Source organism: Jaculus jaculus, chromosome 18, assembly GCF_020740685.1.
Source record: "Jaculus jaculus isolate mJacJac1 chromosome 18, mJacJac1.mat.Y.cur, whole genome shotgun sequence".
In the NCBI taxonomy this organism is placed as follows: Eukaryota; Metazoa; Chordata; class Mammalia; order Rodentia; family Dipodidae; genus Jaculus; species Jaculus jaculus.
The window spans coordinates 12,849,514-12,871,123 of record NC_059119.1 but is presented as its reverse complement, the minus strand read 5'-3'; the positions used below and the strand labels follow the sequence as shown (position 1 = coordinate 12,871,123).

The 21,610-nt window shown below is 51.8% G+C and overlaps 1 protein-coding gene across 1 annotated transcript in view; it reads right to left on the bottom strand.

Annotated features, from left to right (window-relative positions):
- The window catches only part of Cdh23 (cadherin related 23), a 402,602-nt gene that overhangs the window by 325,945 nt on the left and 55,047 nt on the right, over positions 1-21,610 (bottom strand). The window contains exons 3-5 of the mRNA XM_045137514.1: positions 2,953-3,095; positions 2,044-2,091; positions 1,820-1,912 (exon numbers count right to left, since the gene is read on the bottom strand). Coding sequence (XP_044993449.1) covers positions 1,820-1,912; positions 2,044-2,091; positions 2,953-3,095 — 284 coding nt within the window. The remainder of the gene's footprint in view (positions 1-1,819; positions 1,913-2,043; positions 2,092-2,952; positions 3,096-21,610) is intronic.

The following is a 21,610-nucleotide window of genomic DNA, read 5'->3' as shown; positions in this document are numbered from 1 at the left end:
CGTCCGGCTGACACAACATTCTCTAGTGGAGCAGTCCCAAGCTAGCATCGAGTATCAGGGCCCGAGGGACCAGGCATGCTTACAGAATAACGACGGAAAACAACAGAGGGTCTTCCTCCAAGGACTGCGTGAGCGCCACAGCCTCTCTACCCCACCTTCCTTTGACACGAGACACAGGAGTGTGACCCAGGAGGGTTAAGGACTCTTTCCCAGTGGGCTCAGCAACCTGGGAGTTGGGGTTGGGGTCTATTCTGGGAGCCCCTTCCCTTGGCTCCTGTCATTTTTTTTCCACTCCTTGCCTCCTCCCGGGATGAGGCCAGCACAGGGCCAAGCCACAGCGGACACGGGACCAATACTCGCTAACTGAATGAATGCAGGACGAGGAAGCTAAGGGCCTCGGACCCAAGGGGTCCCGGTGGGGCTGACCTCTGCAGGCCCCATCTCTGTAGGAGGAGAGAAGAAAGGGCTGGCCCCTGGCACGGGAGCTGGGGAGGTGGTACATGACCGCTTGTCCTCTTGCTACTGCCGTCCCCCTCGCCCCCACCCCCCCCCGGGAGGACAGAGGGCAGCCACGTCTGCCAGGACAGCAGCTGAGCCATGGGTTCAAGGCTCATTAACTCTGAGCCGTGCCCTTGGCTTCCGAGCCCAGGCTTGGAGTGTAGGCTGGCACGTAGAGCCCATTAATTAAATTAGGGACACTTCCAAATGAGTGAGAACCGGGAGCCAAGAGGCTGTTCCCCAGGCATGGTGGCCAGAGCTCAGGGCACTGTGTCCCGCACGCCTAGGATGGTGGGTTTTCCCTTCTGCCTCTGCTGGGGAAGGAACCCAGGCACCCGTGGGCAGTCACAGCTACCCTACCCTCCAAATTGGGCACTGGCTCACTTCTGTATAATGGGGGCCAGGACCTGGGAGTGGCGGGGGCCGGGGTGAGACAAGATCTCTTCATCTTTGAGGGAGACTCAAGGAGTCAACTTAATGCTGATAGTCACAGGCGTGCGGCCTTTGGCAAGCCTCACTCTCTTACTCAAGCTTATGGGATCTTCTCCCAAGCCTCTTTGAGCTGCCTGATCCAAAGACTGTTAACATAAAAGGGTTAGAAATCAACTGCCTGGTGCCAACCTGCCTTTCTAGAGGACTGTGTCTCCCATCACTCCCTCAAAGCCCTGAGGGATGGCCAGTTACAAGTTCTTCCCTCACCCTTATGGGGGTCTCTGCCTAGCTAACTTCCAGCCCATGAGACTTGTCATCCGCCACTGTGGTAAGGGATGGAAAGCAACGAGAGCCCTGGTGCCGTGGGGAGCCGGGAGCCAGCTTATTAACGAACCGTTTGTAATGCAGTAATTTGTACTTCTCAATTACCAGCAATGGCTTGATTTCACACGCATGCACTCATGCAAAGAGAGAGTACGCAGACCAGAGGATGAGGACCACGGGCCACAGCACGAGGCCAGGGACCTACATTTTCCCTCCTCGGTCCTGCAGGGACCTGATTCTGGCCAGAGCAGGCAGCCCTGCGGAGAGGCCTTTCTGCCCACTCTGTTCAAGGCCCACACCGGGCACCAAGCGCAAAGCTCCGGTCCCGCTGCTGACTCCAGAGAGAGGCAGGGCTCTGCCAAAGCGGGCCCAAGGTGCCACCCGCCGGGCCAGCCACTCGCCCCTGAGAGTGCTCACCAGCCCTCCCCAAGCAGACCCCGGGCTAGATTTGTGAGCCTGATGCCCGGATGATCTCTGGGCAACACTCAGCTGGTCTGGAGAGCAGCCGTGACCCCGGTAACCATCCCCGGCCCCCAGATGCACACAGCAGCCCGCTGCCTCCTACCTCGGGGATGCGCACGCTGTAGGGCTGGTTGTGAAACGTCGGCGCGTTGTCGTTCACGTCTCCGACCTGGATGTTCACCTTGCGGGTGATCACCTGGCAGGAGACGAGCAGAGCTCAGAGCTGGCCTCTCTCTCTGGCCTCTTCCCACCCCTGGGGCCCAGGGACCTGCCCAGGCCAGAAATAGTCTTCGAAGGGGGGGGTAGGGGGAGGGGGGGGACACTCACCCCCTGGTGGTCGCTGACAGAGAACTCTACTGTGAACTCGGACTTGGTCTGAAAGAAGAGAGAGGGACAGAGTTAGAGAGGTGCACTGGGGGCCCGAGACCCTGGGGCTCAGCCCGGGGCGAGGCTGCAGGGAATCCAACACCGCCCAGGAGCCCATCGGGGTCTGGAATCCGAAGGTTTCCCTAAAGCCAGCGCTTCCTTTTATCTTGGTGGAACAGGTGTGAAATATAGCTCCTTCCTCAAAAAAAAGCAATAAATGATGAAAGTCAAGCATGTTGAAGGTTAGTCTTGACTCTTCCTCTAAGACACATCTGCGGTCACTTCCAGAAATGTAAGAGAGGCAAGCGATGGGGCTGTGTTCAAGCCTTTTCACCTTTTCTTCTTCTTCTTCTTTTTTTTTTTTTTTTGTGGTTTTTTGAGGTAGGGTTTCACTGTAGCCCAGGCTGACCTGGAATTCACTCTATAGTCTCAGGGTGACATCGAACTCACGGCGATCCTCCTACCTCTGCCTCCCGAGTGCTGGGATTAAAGGCGTGCACCACTGCGCCTGGCTTCAAACCTTTTCTTTATTGATGAGGACTGCCAGGCTGTGAACTACTTTGCTAAAAGTAATGTCTTTTTGGAGGAATATTGGTTATAGGTCGGGGAGATGCGTACACCCCACAGAGTCCCATTCTGCAAAGGAAGACCCATTGTCACCCATCTCTCTCGCTTAGCCAGTGTTTCCCCTGGCTTGCATACACTCAACTCCCTTCCATTCTTGCTCCAAGCCAGCACAGCACTCAAGAGGCCTACACATCAGATAGGAGGAGGCCACTGGACAATCGGAACAGCGGACAAGCCACCCTCTTCTCCTGGCTCACCCTGGGAAGGGCCAGGGCAAGGCGTAAGAGCTAGGGTAAGTCATACCTCTCTGTCCAGTGGCTGCCGGAGCCACACCACACCCGTGTCAGGTTCCACAGCAAAGAAACGGGAGGCCTCTTCCCCAGACACACCAAACACCAACGGGTCATTGTCCATGTCTCGGGCAAGCAACTGAGTCACGGAGGAACCTGGAGTAGGAGAGAGAGAAAAAAAAAACACAATAGTAGAGGTCAGGCTTGTTCCTCCGACTTTGCTCAGGTGGTAGGATTCCCAGCAGCAGAGCACAGCCACCCAACAGACCTCCAGCAATCATTCCGAGACTCCCTGAGCATCTTTGACCTCAGGCCCAGGCTCTCTGCTTCCATCCTGGTACACTTGTCACAGGGCAACCTGGAACCATCACTGTGTCCTGGGAGCGTCACGGACAGCTATGGCATTTTCGATGTTAATTCAGAGACCTTTCTTTTGCAAGTGGCTCAAATGAGAGAAAGCCTCCTAGGCTTTAAATCTCCAGCTAATTAGAGCCCTCCATCTCCCTCATCACAGTGATTAGCCCAGGAGTGAGCATGCCACTCAGACTGGCCAACCCAAGGCAACCATGGGAATGTTTGCTGGAGCTCCTGGGAAAGAGGCACTCTCACTCCACTGGGTTGCTGATGGGCCCGCTGGCAGCCATCTTGGCACCACACAGGGAGAGCTTGGCTCAGAACAAGGCTAACTAGAAGGAAAACAGAGCGACCAGTGCCAGGAGGAGTGATTCCATGGGCTGGGGACCACAGCCAGCTATGTCTGACAATGGTGTCTCCTCTGAACTCCTTGTCTTCAGGAACAAGTGACCACAGCCCTCCCCATTTTTTTTTGTTCATTTGTTTGTTTGTTGGTTTTCTACTTTCTTGGAAGTGGACCTCTATCTTTTGCAAGTGGAAGCATCTTTTCTAATCCACAATATTTTGTAAGACTTTCTGGCCTTTGCCTACACACTGGACTATGCAAAGGCTACAAAGAGTGTGCGGCTCAACCTTAAAGTGGTCCAGCCTTCCAGGAGTGGGTGACAGGGGCCAGGCTCTGACCCCAAGAGGAGGATTTTGAAGGGCTGGGAAGGTTGCTCAGTGGGTAAAGTGCTTGATAGAGGAGTGACGACCTGAGCCTGGTTCCCCAGAACCCACTTTGAAGCAGGACATAGTAGCACAGAGCATCTGTAAGCCCGGCGTGCTGGTGGCAAGATGACAGCGGAGACAAGAGAATTCTGGAAGCCCCCAGAGCAGGTAGTCTGGTGTACACAGGGGTGACCAACAAGAGGCCCTGCCTCAAACAAGGTGGAAACCCGCCCACTGACGTCTACACATGCGCTGTGCCATACACATGTCTGCACCCACTCACATGAACACACACACACACACACACACACACACACACACACACACACAGATTGTGAAAGGTACGCACTACTCTCATCAGTATGGTGGCCTATCATTTGCCTCAGAAACCCCCCCACAAGGACATCTGGACCCCCACCCTGACAGCTCTCCCTACTAGATTTCAAAGACAGAAGCTACTATCCAGTTTGCCAAGGACTGAGGGCGATTCATGGTATGTAAGAAAAGTCCAGGAAACTCTAGGCAGATTGGCACAACGGGTCACCTTAGCTCTAGGAGGTTCTTAAATCCACTGGAGCTGTAAGTAAAATCGTTTTTTAAAGGAAAGGGCTGGAAAGCCAGGTATGGTGGTGCACACCTTTAATCCAAGCACTCAGGAGGCAGAGGTAGAAGGATCATTGTGAGTTAGAGGTCACCCTGGGACAACCTGGGCTAGGGCAAGACCCTATGTAGAAATACCACAAAATGGGGGGGGGGCCTGGAGAAATGGCTCAGTAGCTAAGGTGCTTGCCCGGAAAGCCCAACGACTGGGGTTCAATTCCCCAGTACCCATGCAAAGCCAGATACACAAAGTTGCACATGCATGTAGAGTTCATTTGCAGTGGCTAGAGGTCCTGGCCTGCCCATTCTCTTTCTCTCTCTCTCTCTCCTTTCAAATAAATAAAATATTTTTAAAATATATTTTTTAAAAATCCCCAGGAGCTGAGTGTCCAGAGTGGAGGCTTGCAGAGGGGAGCCCCAGCATCCTCTGCTCATTCTCAATCGGGCAGTCAGATCAGAGCCACGGCTCAGGAAAGCCCTGGTACCATGAGGCAGATGCCGTCTCTTTCCCAAATCCTCTCCTATTAGCCCAATAGTTGCAAAGACCACGTGAGAGAGAGGGAAGGAAGGATTGTCTGTTGAGGAATCTTTCCTGGAAGAGAAGGCTCACGAGCTATTGTAAGTGGCTTTGCAATGAGACCCTTCTAGCCTGACCACCAACTCTCACACGTGCAGGCTCGGAGCAGAGGCAGGCGGGGAGCTGGGCAATCTCCACACCCTGTACTGGGTGGCTACGTACAGTGGCTCTTTGAAGGCAAAAGTGAGCTGCCCACAGCCTCGTGGTTAATTAATGGCGACACTGGAATCCACAGCTCGGGCTCTTGGGGTCCCGGGCCCATCTCTGGATTCACGATCCAGGACTATTGGCACGGGAGGCTCTGTGCTCCCGGTAAGCCCTGCGTGGGAGCCCACAATGTGGCAAAGGGTGGTCCTGGGCATTCACAGGGTCTGTTCCGATGTGCCAGACCCTCAGCTCAACCTTTCCTCTTACAGAAAGAGCTAGAGTGGGCAAGTTGCAGAGTTGGATGTGAATGAGAAGTGGCACTCGAAGCAACCTCCAGATGCCCACATTGCAAGCTCAGGGCTCTGTATTTCCTACCTGGGAAGGGTGGGGCGCGTGGAAGTAACGGGGAGTCAGGTGCACCTTCCCAAAGGTCTACAATCTAAGTGGCAACAATAAGCTGGGAGCAGAATGGAGCGCATGGCATGTTTCTATTTTTAAAACTTTTTACGGGGCTGGAGAGAAGGCTTAGCAGTTAAGGCGTTTGCCTGCAAAGCCTAAGGACCCAGGTTCGATTTCCCAGGACCCACATAAGCCAGATATACAAGGTGGCGCATGTGTCTGGAGTTCGTTTGCAGTGGCTAGAAGCTCTGGTGCGCCCATTCTCTCCCTCCCTCCCTCCCCCTCTCTCTTTCTAATAAATAAATGAAATACAATGTTAAATAATATCTTCTAAAACGTTTTTACATGTGTGTAGGCATATGTGTGTTGTGTTATGTGGGGAAGCAGTACATGTGTAGGCACCTCCACTGAAAGGCAAGATGTCCATGTTGGGCACTTTTCTCAATCGCTCTCCACCTTAGTTTTTTTTTTTAAATTGTCTTTTTTCTTCGTTTTTTTTTTTTGTTTTATCTTTATTTATTTATTTGAGAGCGAGCGGGGGTGGGGGAAGAGGCAGATAAAGAGAGAGAATGGGCATGCCAGGGCCTCCAGCCACTGCAAACGAACTCCAGACATGTGCGCCCCCTTGTGCATATGGCTAACGTGGGACCCGGGGAACCGAGACTCGAAACGGGGTCCTTAGGCTTCACAGGCAAGCGCTTAACCGCTAAGCCATCTCTCCAGCCCTCCACCTTAGTTTTTGAGCCAGGATCTCTTGCTGAGCCCTGACATCACAGATGCAGCTACACTCACCAGCCAGCGTGTCCCTGGGATCCTGTCTTGGGCGCTGGGACCACAGGCAGGTGCCGCCGCACCCAGCACGGCTGCGGACGCTGGCATCTGAACTCAGGTCGACAAGCTTGCACTGCCAGTGTGTAACCCGCTCAGCCATCTCCCCAGCCCCTGTTCTGTAAGCTGGACCCCAACACTATGAAAGTTCTCAGCTCCCCACCCCTGACTTCTTCAAATAGATGCTGTCTCTCCATGGTCAAGTTTAGGAAACTCCAAGCTGCTCCCCTGTACCTTGGGCAGATTCCCCAGGGGTTGCTGGGCCCCAGGTGCTCTGCTTGTACACAGCACAATGACGTCCATCAGCATGCAGCCCACAGACCACACGAGCCCACTTTCCAGGCCCCTTGGGGTCCAGCCCAGGCACAGGAAGTGAGGCCAAGCTGGGGCTAGTCAAGGGAAATCTGGCTGTACCGCCAAGGTCGCGTGATACAGTCCAACATCCCAAATGGCTCTCCAAGGCCTGACACTTGGGTCCTCCCAGAGAGGGGGGCACTGGGCAGGACAGGGACGGGCCATCAGCCGCTGTCACCCACCCTGTAATTTCCTGGACTTTTATCCATTTTCCCCTCAATTATATGCTGCTCAAAATGGTCTTTTTCAGCTTCCTCACAGGCTCTTGCCTGTTCATGCCTGCTTTGTGTCCCAGGTAATTGCTAGTGACCTTTTCTAAGTGTACTAATTAAAGGTGCCAATTTAATATTATATTTAAGACAAGACGCCCCACAATTTTCCAGCTAAGCGCATACGCCCCCGCCTGGCTCTCTCGGCAGCTCTGCAGAAGTGGCTAGTGCTGGTTTCTTCGAAAAGCAGCCTCACTTCCCCAGCGGTGACCTCTGGTCTCATCGGACCTACAGAACTGAGACCCAGCAGCAGCCCCACAAAGAGCGCCATCCCTGGCTAGAACTCTGGGGTGCACAGGCCCCAGGCAGGGCTTGTTTCCTGCCTGAAACACCAAGAGGTCAGAGGGCACCTGACATCTCAAGGCTGCAAAATATCCAAAGTGCTTTTTTTAAAAAAAATAAAATAATCTATTTTTTTTATTTCTTTTTTTCTCAATTTTATTAAACATTTTCCATGATTATAAAAAATATCCCATGGTAATACCCTCCCTCCCCTCCTTTTCCCCTATGAAATTCCATTCTCCATCACATCGGCTCCCCATCTCAATAAGTCTCTCTCCTCTATTTGGATGCCATGATCCTTCCCTCCTCTTGTGATGGTCTTGTGTAGGTAGTGTCAGGCACTATGAGGTCATGGATATCGAGGCCAATTTCCAAAGTGCTTTTGAAACAAAATCCTAGTGGGCCTGGCTCAGTTGGTAGAGCGTGTGTCTAGCATGCACAGAGCCCTGGGTTTGATCCTGTATGCACTGGGAGGGCATGACGGTATATCTATGTCACCCCAGCAATCAGGAGGTAGAGGCAAGTGGATCAGAAGTTCAAAGTCATCCGTAGCCACATATAGTGAGCTGAGGCTAGCCTGGGCTATATGAGACTGTGTCTCAAAAACAAATAACAAGAAAATTCTGGCAAAATACACATTACATGAAAGTGACCAGCTCACCACTCCAACTGTACCATGTAGTGTTCTTTTAAAAAAAAAAAAGATTTTTGCCAGGTGTGGTGGTACACACCTTTAATCCCAGCACTCGGGAGGCAAAGGTAGGAGGATTGCCATGAGTTCGAGGCCAACCTGAGACTCCATGGTGAATTCCAGGTCAGCCTGGGCTAGAGTGAGACCCTATCTCGAAAAACCAAAAAAATAAAAAAATAAAAAGATTTATTTTTATTTATTTGAGACAGAGAGAAACAGAGAGAGAGAGAATGGGTGTACCAGGGCCTTTAACCAGTGCAAACGAACTCCAGACTCACGCACCACCTTATGTATCTGGCTGACATGGGACCTAGAGAATCGAACCTGGGTCCTTAGGCTTTGCAGGCAAGCACCTTAACAGCTGAGCCATCTCTCCAGCCCCTGCCCCCACCATGTAGTGTTCTTTTTCTTTTTTAACTTTTTTTTTTTTTTTTTGAGAGTGACAGACAGAGAGAGAAAGACAGGTAGAGGGAGAGAGAGAGAATGGGCGTGCCAGGGCCTCCAGCCTCTGCAAACGAACTCCAGACGCGTGCGCCCCCTTGTGCATCTGGCTAACGTGGAACCTGGGGAACCGAGCCTCGAACCGGGGTCCTTAGGCTTCACAGGCAAGCGCTTAACCGCTAAGCCATCTCTCCAGCCCATGTAGTGTCCACAATGCCAAACAAGCAGTGCCAGTTGCTAGTCCCGCAACACTTCTGTCATTCCCAGAGAAAATCCCGTGTGCGTCACGCAGTCACTCACGGCCTCCTCCAGCCCCCGGCCACCCCTGCCCCACTTTGTGTCTCCAGAATTTTCCTGGCCCGGACATTTCACAGGTACAGATCAGACACCCTGCGGCCCCTTCTTCCTTTCACTTCCCTTTGTACGTTCAAGGTTTGTCCGCGTTATTATACAGCGCAGAACTTCTGTCCTCTGTCTCTTTTGCACGTGTGTGGTGTGTGTGCGTGCGTGTGTGGAGCCAGATGTCAACGTCTGGTGTCTCCTGCTACTGCTCTCCGCCTTCAGACAGGGTCTCCCCCTGAACCCAGAGCTCACCAATTCAGCTAATCTAGTGGACCCCAGGGATCTGCCTATGTCTGCCTCCTGAGTGTTAGGGTTATAGGCATACACTATACCTGGCATCTCCACGGGCGCTGGGGATCCGAACTCAGGCCCTCATGCTTGCGTGGCAAGCACTTTACCAATGGGACCGTCTCCCCAGCTCCTAGAGCTTCATTTCTTTCCGTGGCTGGGAGTAATCGCCACCATGTGGATACAGCCCAGCTTGTTGACACATCCCTCAGTCAACAGACATTTGGCCGATTCCCCCTTTGGGCCACTGTGAACGATGCTGCTATAAAGATTTGTGTGCAAGTTTTGTTTGAATGCCTGTTTTGAATTGTTTTTTTTTTGTTTAGGAGTAGAAATGTAGGGTTATAAGGGCCTTCCATGTTTAACGAATTAAGGAATGACCAGATGGTTGTGTACAATGGCTGCCTTGTTTGATGCTCATTCTTACCAGCAGTGGATGAAGCTGGAGTTCCTTTTCTTTTTGCTGGGCATGGTGGTACATGCCTTTATGAGAGAGAGGGAATTGGCACACCAGAGCCTCTAGCCAGCAGTCAAACTCCAGATGCGAGCATCATCTTGTCGGCCTGTGTGGCTTTGCTCGCTTGCCTCACCTTGTGTGTCTGGTTTACGTGGGATCTGGAGAGCCAAACATGGGTCCTTGGGCTGCACAGGCAAGTGCCTTAACTGTTAAGCCATCTCTCCATCCCTGAAATTCCTTTATTAAAAAATGTTTTAATTTATTTGCTTATGTATGTGTGTGTGTGTGTGTGTGTGTGTGTGTGTGCGCGCGCGCGCATGTGTGCACCAGGACCTCTTGCTGCTACAAATAAACTCCAGGCACATGTGCTTTTTTTCTTAAAAAAAATATTGGTAAGGGAGAGCGAGAAGAAAGTACAGGTGTGTCAGGAACTCGAGCCACTGCAAATGAACTCCAGATGAATGTGCTACTTTGTGCATCTTGCTTTAAGTGGGTGCTGGGGAACTGAACCCGGGCCAGAAGACTTTGCAAGCAAATGCCTTTAACTGCTGACCCACCTCCCCAGCCCCACATGTGATTCTTTTCTCTTACATCTGGCTTTACATGGGTACTGGGGAATGAAACCTGGGCCAGCACAAGCAAGCAACTTTAATGGCTGATCCATCTCCTCAGGCCTGGAGTTCATTTTCAAGATATAGAGTGATTCATAGGTGCGAGAGACCTCTCCTGATGGCGCGGGGGTGGGCGCCAGACAGGCACCCACCCACAGCCAATGCAGTTGGCACCTGTCCACTCTCCCTCAGCATCACACCCGCCCACCCGACTTCCAGTGGCCAGCCTCTGTGCCTTCTCATCGGAGTTGGCCCCTGTCACGCACACACTAGGCGAGGAGGACCACAAAACTAATGCTTCCAGGGGCCAAGGCTCAGTGCGTGGCTGTGGGAAGGCGCTGGATAAAGATGAGAGGCGGCAGATGCCACGTCTCACTTCCCCGAGCCCTCCAGGGCACAGCTCAGAGGCACCGTGTATACCAGCTCCGGAGTTCCCCGAGGCAACTGGCATCCAGGTGCCAGCAGTAATGATTTGGTTTGAATGTGTCCCCCCAAAGCTCATGTGTGAGAAATCACTTCCAAATTCATGACATGAGAGCACGAGACCAGGACTGTTACACAGACATTGGTGGCTACGCAGGAAGAAGAGGGTCCCTGAACTGCCGTGCGGTTCCGTCTCAGCCTCACCACGTCACCATGACCCTCGGCAGACGCTGGTACCATGCGCTTGAACTCCAGCCTCCTGAACTGCGAGCTAAGTGAACCTTGATGTTCTTAATCATTCGACCTTCTGTTACAGCAGTAGGACGTCCTTCCCTGTCTCATGTCCTCACCTGCTCCAGTCAATCACCTTCCCTTAAATCCTTGTTACAAAGTCTATATTTGAGGAAACCTGATAAGAGCCCCCCTTCCCCCGACCCTGACCACTGTGCTTTGGAGTCCCTAGCGGAAGCTTGCTATACTGTATACTCCCCGACCCCACAGGCTCAGCTGCCGCGTAGGGTGCCCAGGACATGAACCTCTAGACATCAGCCCCCCTCACTCTCCCAGCTTGGCTGCTCAGCCAGGTATGGAAGTCCTGGTGCTGGTTTATAGCAGACCCGTATTCAAATATTTAACAATGGGCGCAGAACAGGCATCTACCAATCAGAGAAGACGCTGGCCATAAACAACCAGCCTGCTGAGTGCTGCCGGGGACTCAAGCTGGTTTATGGCTCCCGCTTCAGATGCAGAGCGAGCTCCTCAAGTCCTGGCATGATTTAAAGGCTCGGGCTCCGGGCTCCGGGCTCAATCATGCTGCCAGGGAGTCTCTGCACCTGGCCTCCCACCCTCAAGGGGAAGGGTCACCCCTCTGAGCCAGCCCCCCTCCACTGTACGCTTCCCCACCCACACTGGGACCCATGGGCCTGACCTCATGGATGGGAGCAGACTATTTTTTAGATATTATTTATTTATTTATTTTCATCAGAGAAAGAGGGGAGGAGAGAGAGAGAGAGAGCGCCAGGGCCTCCAGCCACTGCAAACGAACTCCAGACACTTGGGGCCCCTGGTGCATCTGGCTAACGTTAAGTCCTGGGGATTTGAACCTGGGTCCTCTGGCTTTGTAGGCAAATGCCTTAGCCGCTAAGCCATCCCTCCAGCCCAGGAGCAAACAATTGAACACTGAAGTACGCAGATCTTGCATACCCACGTACAGCAGCCGTCACAGTAGCGAAGAGGTGGAAACAGCCTGTGTGGCCGTTGTGGGTGGTGGATAAACCAACACAGTCTATGCAGCCAATGGCTTGCTTAGTCCTAAGGAAGGAGACTCTGACACCCACTACAACATGATGGACCTTGGAACCCTAGGCTAAATGAAATAAGCCAGTCTCAGAATGACAAACATTGTAGCACCCTACTTTTAGGAGGTACCCCAAGTCAGATTTGTAAACACGAGAAGTAGGATGGTGTTGTCCAAGGGCTGGGGGTGGGGGTGGAGTGGGAATTATTATTTAATGGACACAGTTTCAGTTTTCAAGATAAGGAGCACTCTAGAGATTGGTTATAAGTTACTACTGAACAGTAGGCTTGGTTAGGATGATACTTTTCAAAAATATGTCTGGTTCATCAGACCGCTTTATTATTATTATTATTTTTATTTTTAAAATTTTTATTAGCATTTTCCATGATTATAAAAAAATCCTGTGTTAATTCTCTTCCTCCCCCCCCCCACTTTCTCCTTTGAAATTCCATTCTCCATCATATTACCTCCCCAGCAAAATCATTGTACTTACATATATACAATATCAACCTATTAAGTACCCTCCTCCCTTCCTTTCTCTTCCCTTTATGTCTCCTTTTTAACTTTCTGGTCTCTGCTACTAAGTATTTTCCTTCTCACGCAGAAGCCCAGTCATCTGTAGCTAGGATCCACAAATGAGAGAGAACATGTGGCGTTTGGCTTTCTGGGCCTCGGTTACCTCACTTAGTTTATTATTATTTTTAAATATTTTATTTTTATTTATTTATTTGAGAAAGGGAGAGATATAAAGAGGGAGAGAGAGAGAATGGGCACATCAGGGCCTCCAGCCACTGCAAATGAACTCCAGGCTCATGTGCCACCTTGTGCATCTGGCTTACATGGGTGCTGGGGAGTTGAACCTGGGTCCTTTAGCTTTGCAGGCAAGTGCCTTAACTGCTAAACCATCTCTTTAGCCCAGGATGATACTTTTCATGTTATGCATACTTTCCTATAAATTTTAACTAAAAAAATAGAACAACCCCAGAGGCCGTAGTGACCTGCCCCTATACACTATATCCCGCTGGGTCACACAGGTCTCAGGTACATGCCCCACTGAGCCCACGGCCTTCTGCCTGCTCTAGGGGGGCTCATGACTATGTTTCTCCTGGGAATGTCGCTGTGCCTGGACACCATATACCATATACCATATACCAGTCTCAGTGCTCCAGGCCTTCCTCAGATGTCCAGCCAGCCAGTAGATCAGTCCAGAGATGTCTGATCACTCTCCTCCCCGCCCCACCCACATTACGCCCCCCAGAGTCAAAGCTGAACCACCCTGTGTCACACGGCTTACTGACCACCCACTTCGAGCATTCCTGTCAGCTGCTGTCCCTCCACACTAAGTAACTAGTGCCAGCTCTTACCCAAAGAAGCTGGGACAACTCGCAAGACAGAGGCATGGGGAGGGTCGCGAGATTCCCACCTGCGCTCTGGGGCGTCCCGTGTCAGCTGTAAGCAATGACGCACGAGGTCTCGTGGCCTCAGGGAGACGGAGTATATCCAGGGTATGAGATCAAGGGACAGGGAGTCCCACTGAAGAGGCTGCTCTGGGGTCCCCACGCCCTCACCCCGAGGCTGAGGGCGGAGCATCAGAGGTCATCTTGACACAGGTAACTCCTGGAAGCGGCCTTGGGAAGGTCATCATGGAGCATGAGATGAGACGTTTCCGTGCTGCGGCTGCTTTGGGGGGTCCATGTTCCTAGAAGCCACCCCCACCCTGCTCTATAAGTAACCCCAATAAAACTCACAGGTTCAAGAAGCGGTGCAATTGTACTTTGGTCTGTCCTCTGAGCCCTGTCTGCTGTGTTCATGTCTTCCTAGAGGAAAAGGATCCCGGAGCAGCTCTCCGCGAGCGGGACGCTGGCTGTCCCGTTCCCTGTCGTCGCGTCTGTCCCTCAGCCTGAAAAGCGGCTGGCATCCCAGAGTCACTCGATAAAGGGGAAAAAAATAAAGAGCCTTGCCAAGTGTAGGAATGGTCCCTGAAAGCCACGGAGAAGAGTAGATATAACTAATTCTTTTTAAAATCTTTTTATTTATTTGAGAGAGGGAAACAGGCAGAGTGAGAGGCAGAGAAAGGATAGGCGCGCCAGGGACTCCAGCCACTGCAAATGAACTCCAGATGCGTGCATCACCTTGTGCCGCTGGCTTACGTGGGTCCTGGGGAATCGAACCGAAGTCCTTTGGCTTTGCAGGCCAGTGCCTTAACCGCTAAGCCATCTCTCCAGCTCCTAGATACAGCTAATTCTTTGTTGCACTAATGAACAGGAGAGAGCAAGGCTAATCACACCTACTAAGACCCAAATCAGCTGCACTTAACTTTGGACACAGGTGGCATCAGAGTTGGGCAGCAGCTGGAGGGCTCGTCTCCTCAGAACTGGCCTTGCATTCTCTCCTAGGGGCCCGGTGTCATCTCTCCTGAGAGCCAGACACCCCGTCCTGGGGTGATGTACTCCGCCCCATGGGCAGGAATCTTCTTAGCAGGCAAACAAAGTCCCTGGGAGACACAGGGCTCATCCTTCCCTGCTTTTGAAGCCACATCTGCCTCCAGGCATGGGGCGGACAATCACAGCTCCCCTGAGGCCCCGCTGGGCCCATGCTGACCACCAAAATGACTGTTATTACTATTATTGTTGTTACGTGCACCTAGGGGAAGGGCTGCGACTGGTGTGTCACATGGCTCCTGGAGAGCCCTGGATCTCCGCCTGCCTGGCGAAAGGAAAGTGAGAAACCCCGGCTCGGGCAGTGGCAGGCTGGTTGGAATTTTTGTCTGAATTGCAAACGGCTAAAATCCGTATGTGTTTGTGCAGGCTACATGATGAACACCTTCGCCTGTGTCAAAGCAAAACCGCTCAAGGGCTGGAGCGATGGCTTAATGATTAAGGCTCTGGCCTGCAGAGTCAAAGGACGCAGGTTCGATTCCCCAGGACCCACGTAAGCTAGATGCACAAGGTGGTGCATACGTCTGGAGTTTGTTTGCAGAGGGTGAAGGCCCTGGTGCACCCATTCTCTCCCTCCCTCTCTCAAATAAGTAAAAATAAAATATAAAAAGAGTTAAAAACAGCTAACTTCTTAAGACCTAGCCATCAGTCCCACAGCAGTCAAACCAAGTCAATTCTCACAATGTCCAACACTCTTACCAAAGTTGGCACAACCTCTCAGCCAATTTCATTCCCAGTGCACCCTGGGTCAGCCTGCTAGAGTGCCACCAAGCCCTCCAGCACGCCCAGGTCTGGCACACCCCCTTCTGCCTCTCAGACCCCAGGCAGCCGCCATGCGTGGCCCAAACACACCTTTGACCACGATGTTCCCCCCTTTATGAGCCCAGACCCACAGCTGTCACCTCCGTGCAGCAGGCAACAGGTCATCGTCCCTTGATGGTGGCAAATGGTGCTCAGGGACACCTCTGCAATGTCCCTCTTTCTTTTGTCTCTCCCCAACCAACTACCCTTCTTTTAGGGGTCAGAGGTGTGACCAGCGCTAGCCTTTTCCCATGCAGACATCACTAATCAATCACTTCACGGCACTGGGCTCCCTGCAGCCACTATAATCAATCTTAAAAGACTATGAAAACCAATCTCTTGCAACCTATGACCCAAAAAGGACTTTACAAAGCCGTGAACTACTGTCCCTCCCATCCAAGGCCAATGGTCTAGCCATCTGTCCCTATCCAGCTCAGGACAGTTAGGAGGGGCAGCATCAGGCTGGGGGTCTTTCGGCCAGCTCAGAAATGAGGACTGGTTATGGCTGAACAGAAAGTCCAGCAGACTCCCTCCCTCGCATCTCATGGACGGTCCTCACTAAGGACATTTGTCTGCCTGAGGCAGTCCCCAGTCCCAATTCCAAGGTGGTGGGTAATGACCCGAGGGACCATCTAAGAACGGTCATTTCTCTTCTGTCCCCTACAGCCATTAGGTCTGCTGCATACCCCAACTCCAGCAGGAGGGAGCCCTGCTCCTGGTCTGGCCCTGATTTCTGCTAGAGCCAGGGATCCTGCCTGCCCCTCTCTTGGGGCAGGCCACCCCAGAGCCGGCTGGCCTTGCGGCTTGCCTTCTCATTATGGCATCCTCTAGAATCCAACAGGCCATTAAGTGCCTGGACTCCTGGGGGAAGTTAGTGGGGGTGGGGGTGGGGAGGAAGTTCCCCTTTGCTAGAATTTAAACTTGACCCTGGCATTGTGGTTGGTTGAGCTCAGCTCCAAATCTTGACTTCATGGCTGGCCTCTTCTTGAGCTGGCCCCTAGCCCAGACCAACCAGCCCTCAGTCTGGCTCACTGACCCTGAAGGTCAAGCCCACTACGATAAGGTTGTCAGTAGACACCAGGTGGGTGGGATCTCTCTTCTCTCTCTCTCTCTCTCTCTCAGCTGCCTGTTCATCACTGCTGAACCTCCAGGTTCTGGTAAATCTCTCCTTGTCTCGGCCCAGCCGGGTTGACCCTCCTGACCCCTCTCGACCCCCTCTTGCCCTGCACATGGCAGGAGCTCTCTGCACTTTTGTTTCTTTCCTCTCTAAATCTCTTTTCACTGTCCTTCCAGGCCCACCACATGGACTCTCAGACCACTTGCCATATCCTTTTCCCTTCCCTTGGTTTTATACTTCCCTAAATACATAGAATGATTTAATAATTATCCCTTTCCATTTGGTTTGCCCAACTCTTTGGTTGAATACAAATATAAACTCATGGTTTGGAGTCCAAGGACTTTCCTGAACCCCCAGCCACACCCCATAACATGGGAACAGGTCTGTTAGCATTATGCACACACGTGGATCCACACTCCTACCCCACAACTGCTTCCCAGACCACGTGGCCCCAAGGGAGGCCCTCGAGCAGGGAGCAGAGGGCTTAACTCAAGGACAAAGGACCAAGGCAAGGCTTTGAGAGCAAGGCTGCCTCGCAGAATTCCCGCCATGAAGATGGAGGGACTCAGCAGCAGGGGACGGAGTTCATCCGAATGTTCCGGTTCAGGCCAGGGTTGCCCTTGTGACGCTGGGCAGGTTGCTCGCCTCTGGGCTCCCTCTTGCTCACTGGCACCAAAGGGCGCTGGCAAAAGCACAGCAATCCGTGGGGAGAACGGAAACCAAGCTTAGGGTTGGGGCTGTGTCTTCACACTGGCCCCAGGGCACTGGGCGGAGGGCAGCACGGGGGTCTCTGAGCTCAGGCGGGAGGGAAGCAGGCTGGGCCCCATCAGCGAGCCTGACTCGAGCAGAAGCTGCCCATGTCTGCCACAGGCTCAGGTTCTTGGCAGGGCCGACAAGCTGGCAAAGGAGAAAACAGATCCAGTGGCTCCGTGACGAGCCCATGGTCGTCCAACTAATTAGCTGGCAGGTGGCAGAGGTGACAAATTGGCCTCCAGGCTTTCCCCAACAATGCTCTTTCTGCAACACCATATTATGGTCACACCCAGTTGACTGTATTATATTAGCATACGGCACCGTTGGTCACGTGTTGTGCAAGGCAGACGCCCCACCTCGGAGGAACCGGGGACATGGAGGACCCCACTCTGCTCCCAGGGATCACCATTTGGCTATGACACCCGGGAAACAATCCAGGGGGGTTGGCAGCCAAGGTCCCGGGGAAACTGAACATGTTCTTTTCCCCCTTCTGCTCAGCAACAGAAGCTTAAGCATGAGCTGGCCATGAAGAATAAAGTTCCAGAATATTCTCTTTGACCTTCTTGAGTCCTTGCTGCAGCTCCCAGGCTCAGGGAGATGAAGTAGGAAGTGGGGGGTGGAGGGGTGCTGGAGTGTTTTCTTAAGGCCAGAGAGCCAAATTACTTGATTTAATAATAGTGATAATAGTGGGGTGTTTCTTTTCCCCCTTCGGAAACTTTTCAATTCATTGAACTGTTCAATTAACTTTACAAAAGGAAAATGTGGAAAAATGACGGCAAATTGGACTTGACATTATCATTAAAATAAACAGAGCACCGTGGGCCGTTAAAGACTGGCAGTAACAGTCCAAACACGGGCGGATGGGCGGGCACAAGCCGGATCCCCTTCCTAAAGCCCAGAGCCCGTCCAACTGCCGCCCCTGCTACCCACAGCCCAAAGCCACCAATCACTCCCCACAGCTCAGAAGCAAGGCTGAGCCCCTGAATGTGCCTGCAGGAGGGAGTTGGGGAGAGCATCCTCCGGGGGAGGCAGCAAGAGCTGCACCTCAGGCCAAGTCCAGAAGATTCTTCTGGAAGGAACAGCCACACATCCCAACGGCTACAAGGTGGACACGCCCAGGGCTCAATGGCTGCCTGGGTCCTTCTGGCTTTAGGACAAGTCAGAGAAACTGATCAGGAATGACCCATCCTGCATCACACTCACGTATCTGAACCATCTGGAACTCCCAAACAACGCCTGCGCTGTATCGCACAACTCCAAGAGTGTGACTCAGTGAGCTGGCGTCCAGTTTGGGCTTTGAAGAGTTTCAGATCTCCAGATGCTTTTCCTGGCAGGGCTAGGGGTCACCCCTTAGATGACGTTTCCACTCAGCCAATAGGGAGACCAGCTTCATAAGTGTCTCCACAGCCTTAAAAAAAAATGAGCCTCTTGGTATGGTGGGGCACCCTCAGGCCAATCTATAGGCAAGGCAAGATATACACTTGTGTCTACTATATGTATCATCTATATGACTCTTTTTTTTTAAAATTTTTTATTTATTTATTTGAGAGCGACAGACATAGAGAGAAAGACAGATAGAGGGAGAGAGAGAATGGGCGCACCAGGGCCTCCAGCCTCTGCAAACGAACTCCAGACGCGTGTGCCCCCTTGTGCATCTGGCTAACGTGGGACCTGGAGAACCGAGCCTCGAACCGGGGTCCTTAGGCTTCACAGGCAAGTGCTTAACCGCTAAACCATCTCTCCAGCCCAATATATGACTCTTATTGTGTTCAAAATTTCCCAAATTTGAGCTGGGCATGGTGGCGCATGTCTTTAATCCCAGCACTCAGGAGACAGAGGTAGGAGGATCACCGTGAGTTTGAGGCCACCCTGAGACTCCATAGTGAATTTCAGGTCAGCCTGGGCTAGAGTGAGACCCTACCTCGAAAAAAAAAAAATACCAAATTGCAACATACATATATTTTATTTATGAGAGAGAAAATTGGCACACGAGGGCCTTAGCTACTGCAAACAAGCTCCAGACACATGTTCCACCAGCTTACGTAGGTTGTGGGGAGTTGAACGTGGGTCCTTAGGCTTCATAGGCAAACACTTTAACCACTAAACCATCTCTCCAGCCCTGCAACGGACATCTTTTAAAAGATGCTTATTTGTGGCTTTGAAGCAGCGTCTCTCAACCTGGTTTTATATTAACATCAGCTGAGTATGTCCCCGTCCCACTCACCAAGGAATCTACTGGAACTAACTGGTCTAGAGTGGTGAGTGTCTCCAGGTGGCGACATTATACAGAGTTCACAGCCAGGTTAAAGCAACTTCCTCTAGCGGCAGCAGGCGTCAAAGTCACAAGGAGGGCATGTGAAAGAGCGAATGTGTGACCCTCTAACCAACTCCCAAGGGGAGGCTAGTGCTGCAGGTTGCAGGCCACCCTTCTGAGAACCCCTGAGCTTGAACTTTCCTGGGACCAGATTTTAAATTCCTTTGCGGAGGTAATTTGGATCTAAGACAAGTGGGCCTTATGGTATAGCCTTCTGGAGATTCCCGTCCACCTTGAACTTCTTGTCACCTTTCTGCAGTAGGACAAGAAACAAGACGGGTGCCCCCCCAGAAGCAGGTGGGAAGACATCTTCCTTAGCCCTTCCCCCCTCACCAAGGAGACAAAGAAAGGACCCAGAAATCACCTCCTTGTGGAGGAAGACTCGTAATTACCCACGACCATCACGGGCGCCATCCATTCTGCCCTAAAATTAATACCTCACGTTGAGAATGATCTCGCACTAATTTATCACAAGATTTATGAAACTCGCACTTCTGTCTAATGAGATTTATGCAAATACCTCTCTTGCTGCTGTTTGTGTTTTTGAAAAGTTTTGACAGGGAAGAGAGGAGGAGCCAGCGTAGTTGACCAAACTCCTGCCTTGACTTGGTGGCTCCCAAATGGAAGTGCGGGGGGGGGGGCCCTCCGCTAAAGCAACTTGCCCAAGATCATCAGCTGGGAAGAGGCAGAGGCAGAATTCAAACTCAGGACCATTTGACTCTGAAGATAGGGTTCTTTATCCAGTACTGGCCCCAGTGATTGAAGAGGCCTTTCCTTTCCTGGAGGGCTTAGTAACAGTCCACTATGTAAGAGTAACATCCTACCTCCTCAATTATGCAGAATATGGATCAAAAGCCAGAAAGTACAACTGGGTGTGGGTGGTGGCACATGCCTGTAATAGGTGTGCTCAGGAGGCCGAGGCAGCGGACTTGCAAGTTCAAGGTCAGCCAATGGGCTGTGGAGCGTGAGGGTGGAACAGTGCTGGATCTTGGAATAAGTCTCAGCCAATACAGTGCTTGCCTCCTAAGCAGGAGTGCCTGATCTTACATGTCCTGGGGGCAGGTGTCTATGATCTCAAAGTGCCTATGGTGAGAAGGGAGGTGGAGACAGGAAACTTTCCCAGAAGCCTATGGGCCAGCCAGCCTGGAGAACGCCACGGTGAGAATGAGTTACTCTGTCTTATGCGAGGTGGAAGGTGAGGGCCGGCAACCACGGTTACCCTCCGGCTTCCACATGCACGACTTGGCACATGCACACCCCCAATCATGCTCATAAACATGCACACCCAAAGAAGAGAGCCAACCTGGGTTCCACAGTGAGGCCCGCCCTGTATAGCTCAGTGGTAGAGTGCTTATGCAGCAAGGCCCTGAGTTTGAACCCTACACTATAATCAATATCTAGATATTTAAATAGATCGGTCGACAGACGACATACAAGAAATTAGCTTCAAAGGTTTTTGAGAAGCGAAAAGTTCTGGAGCAAAATGTGGGCTCCTGGGAAAGAGAGCTCTGGTCATGCCCTTTCTTAGAGTCTGTGTCCCTGTACTTCACAATAGGGTTGTTTTTTTTAGTAAATATTTATTTAATTGCAAGTACAGAGAGAAGAGAGACAGACAGAGAGACTGGGCATACCAGGGCCTCCAGCCACTGGAAACAAACTCCAGATATAGGTGCCACTTTGTGCATCTGGCTTTATGTGGGTACTGAGGAATCAAATGCAGGTCATTAGCCTCTGCAGGCAAGCACCTTAACCACTGAGCCATCTCTCCAGCCCTCACAGTTCTAAGGAGGCTGGACCCCTGGCATCTTCCATTTGTAGTCATCCTAAGCAGTAACATGGACACTACAGTAAGCAGACAAACCAGAGATGCTGCTTCCCACATAAGAGGGAAAGGCCCAATACTGTCTGAAAAGTATGAACTTAAAAATCTTCCCATCCCTTCCTCAGTTCCCATCGGTGACAAGGCTGCACCTGAGGACGCTGCTCAGAGAGATGTGTTCGACGATGTGGCCAGAAAGGCCTGAGTGATGAGTCACCCCAATGGAAGAAGGCAGGTACATATATAATAGATCTTATGAATATTCCATGCAAGTCATTATAATTAAAAAAAGATTTCGTGCTCAAAGGAATGCTTCCCAAAGTGTATTTCACGAATCATTAATTCCCTGGGAGGCTCA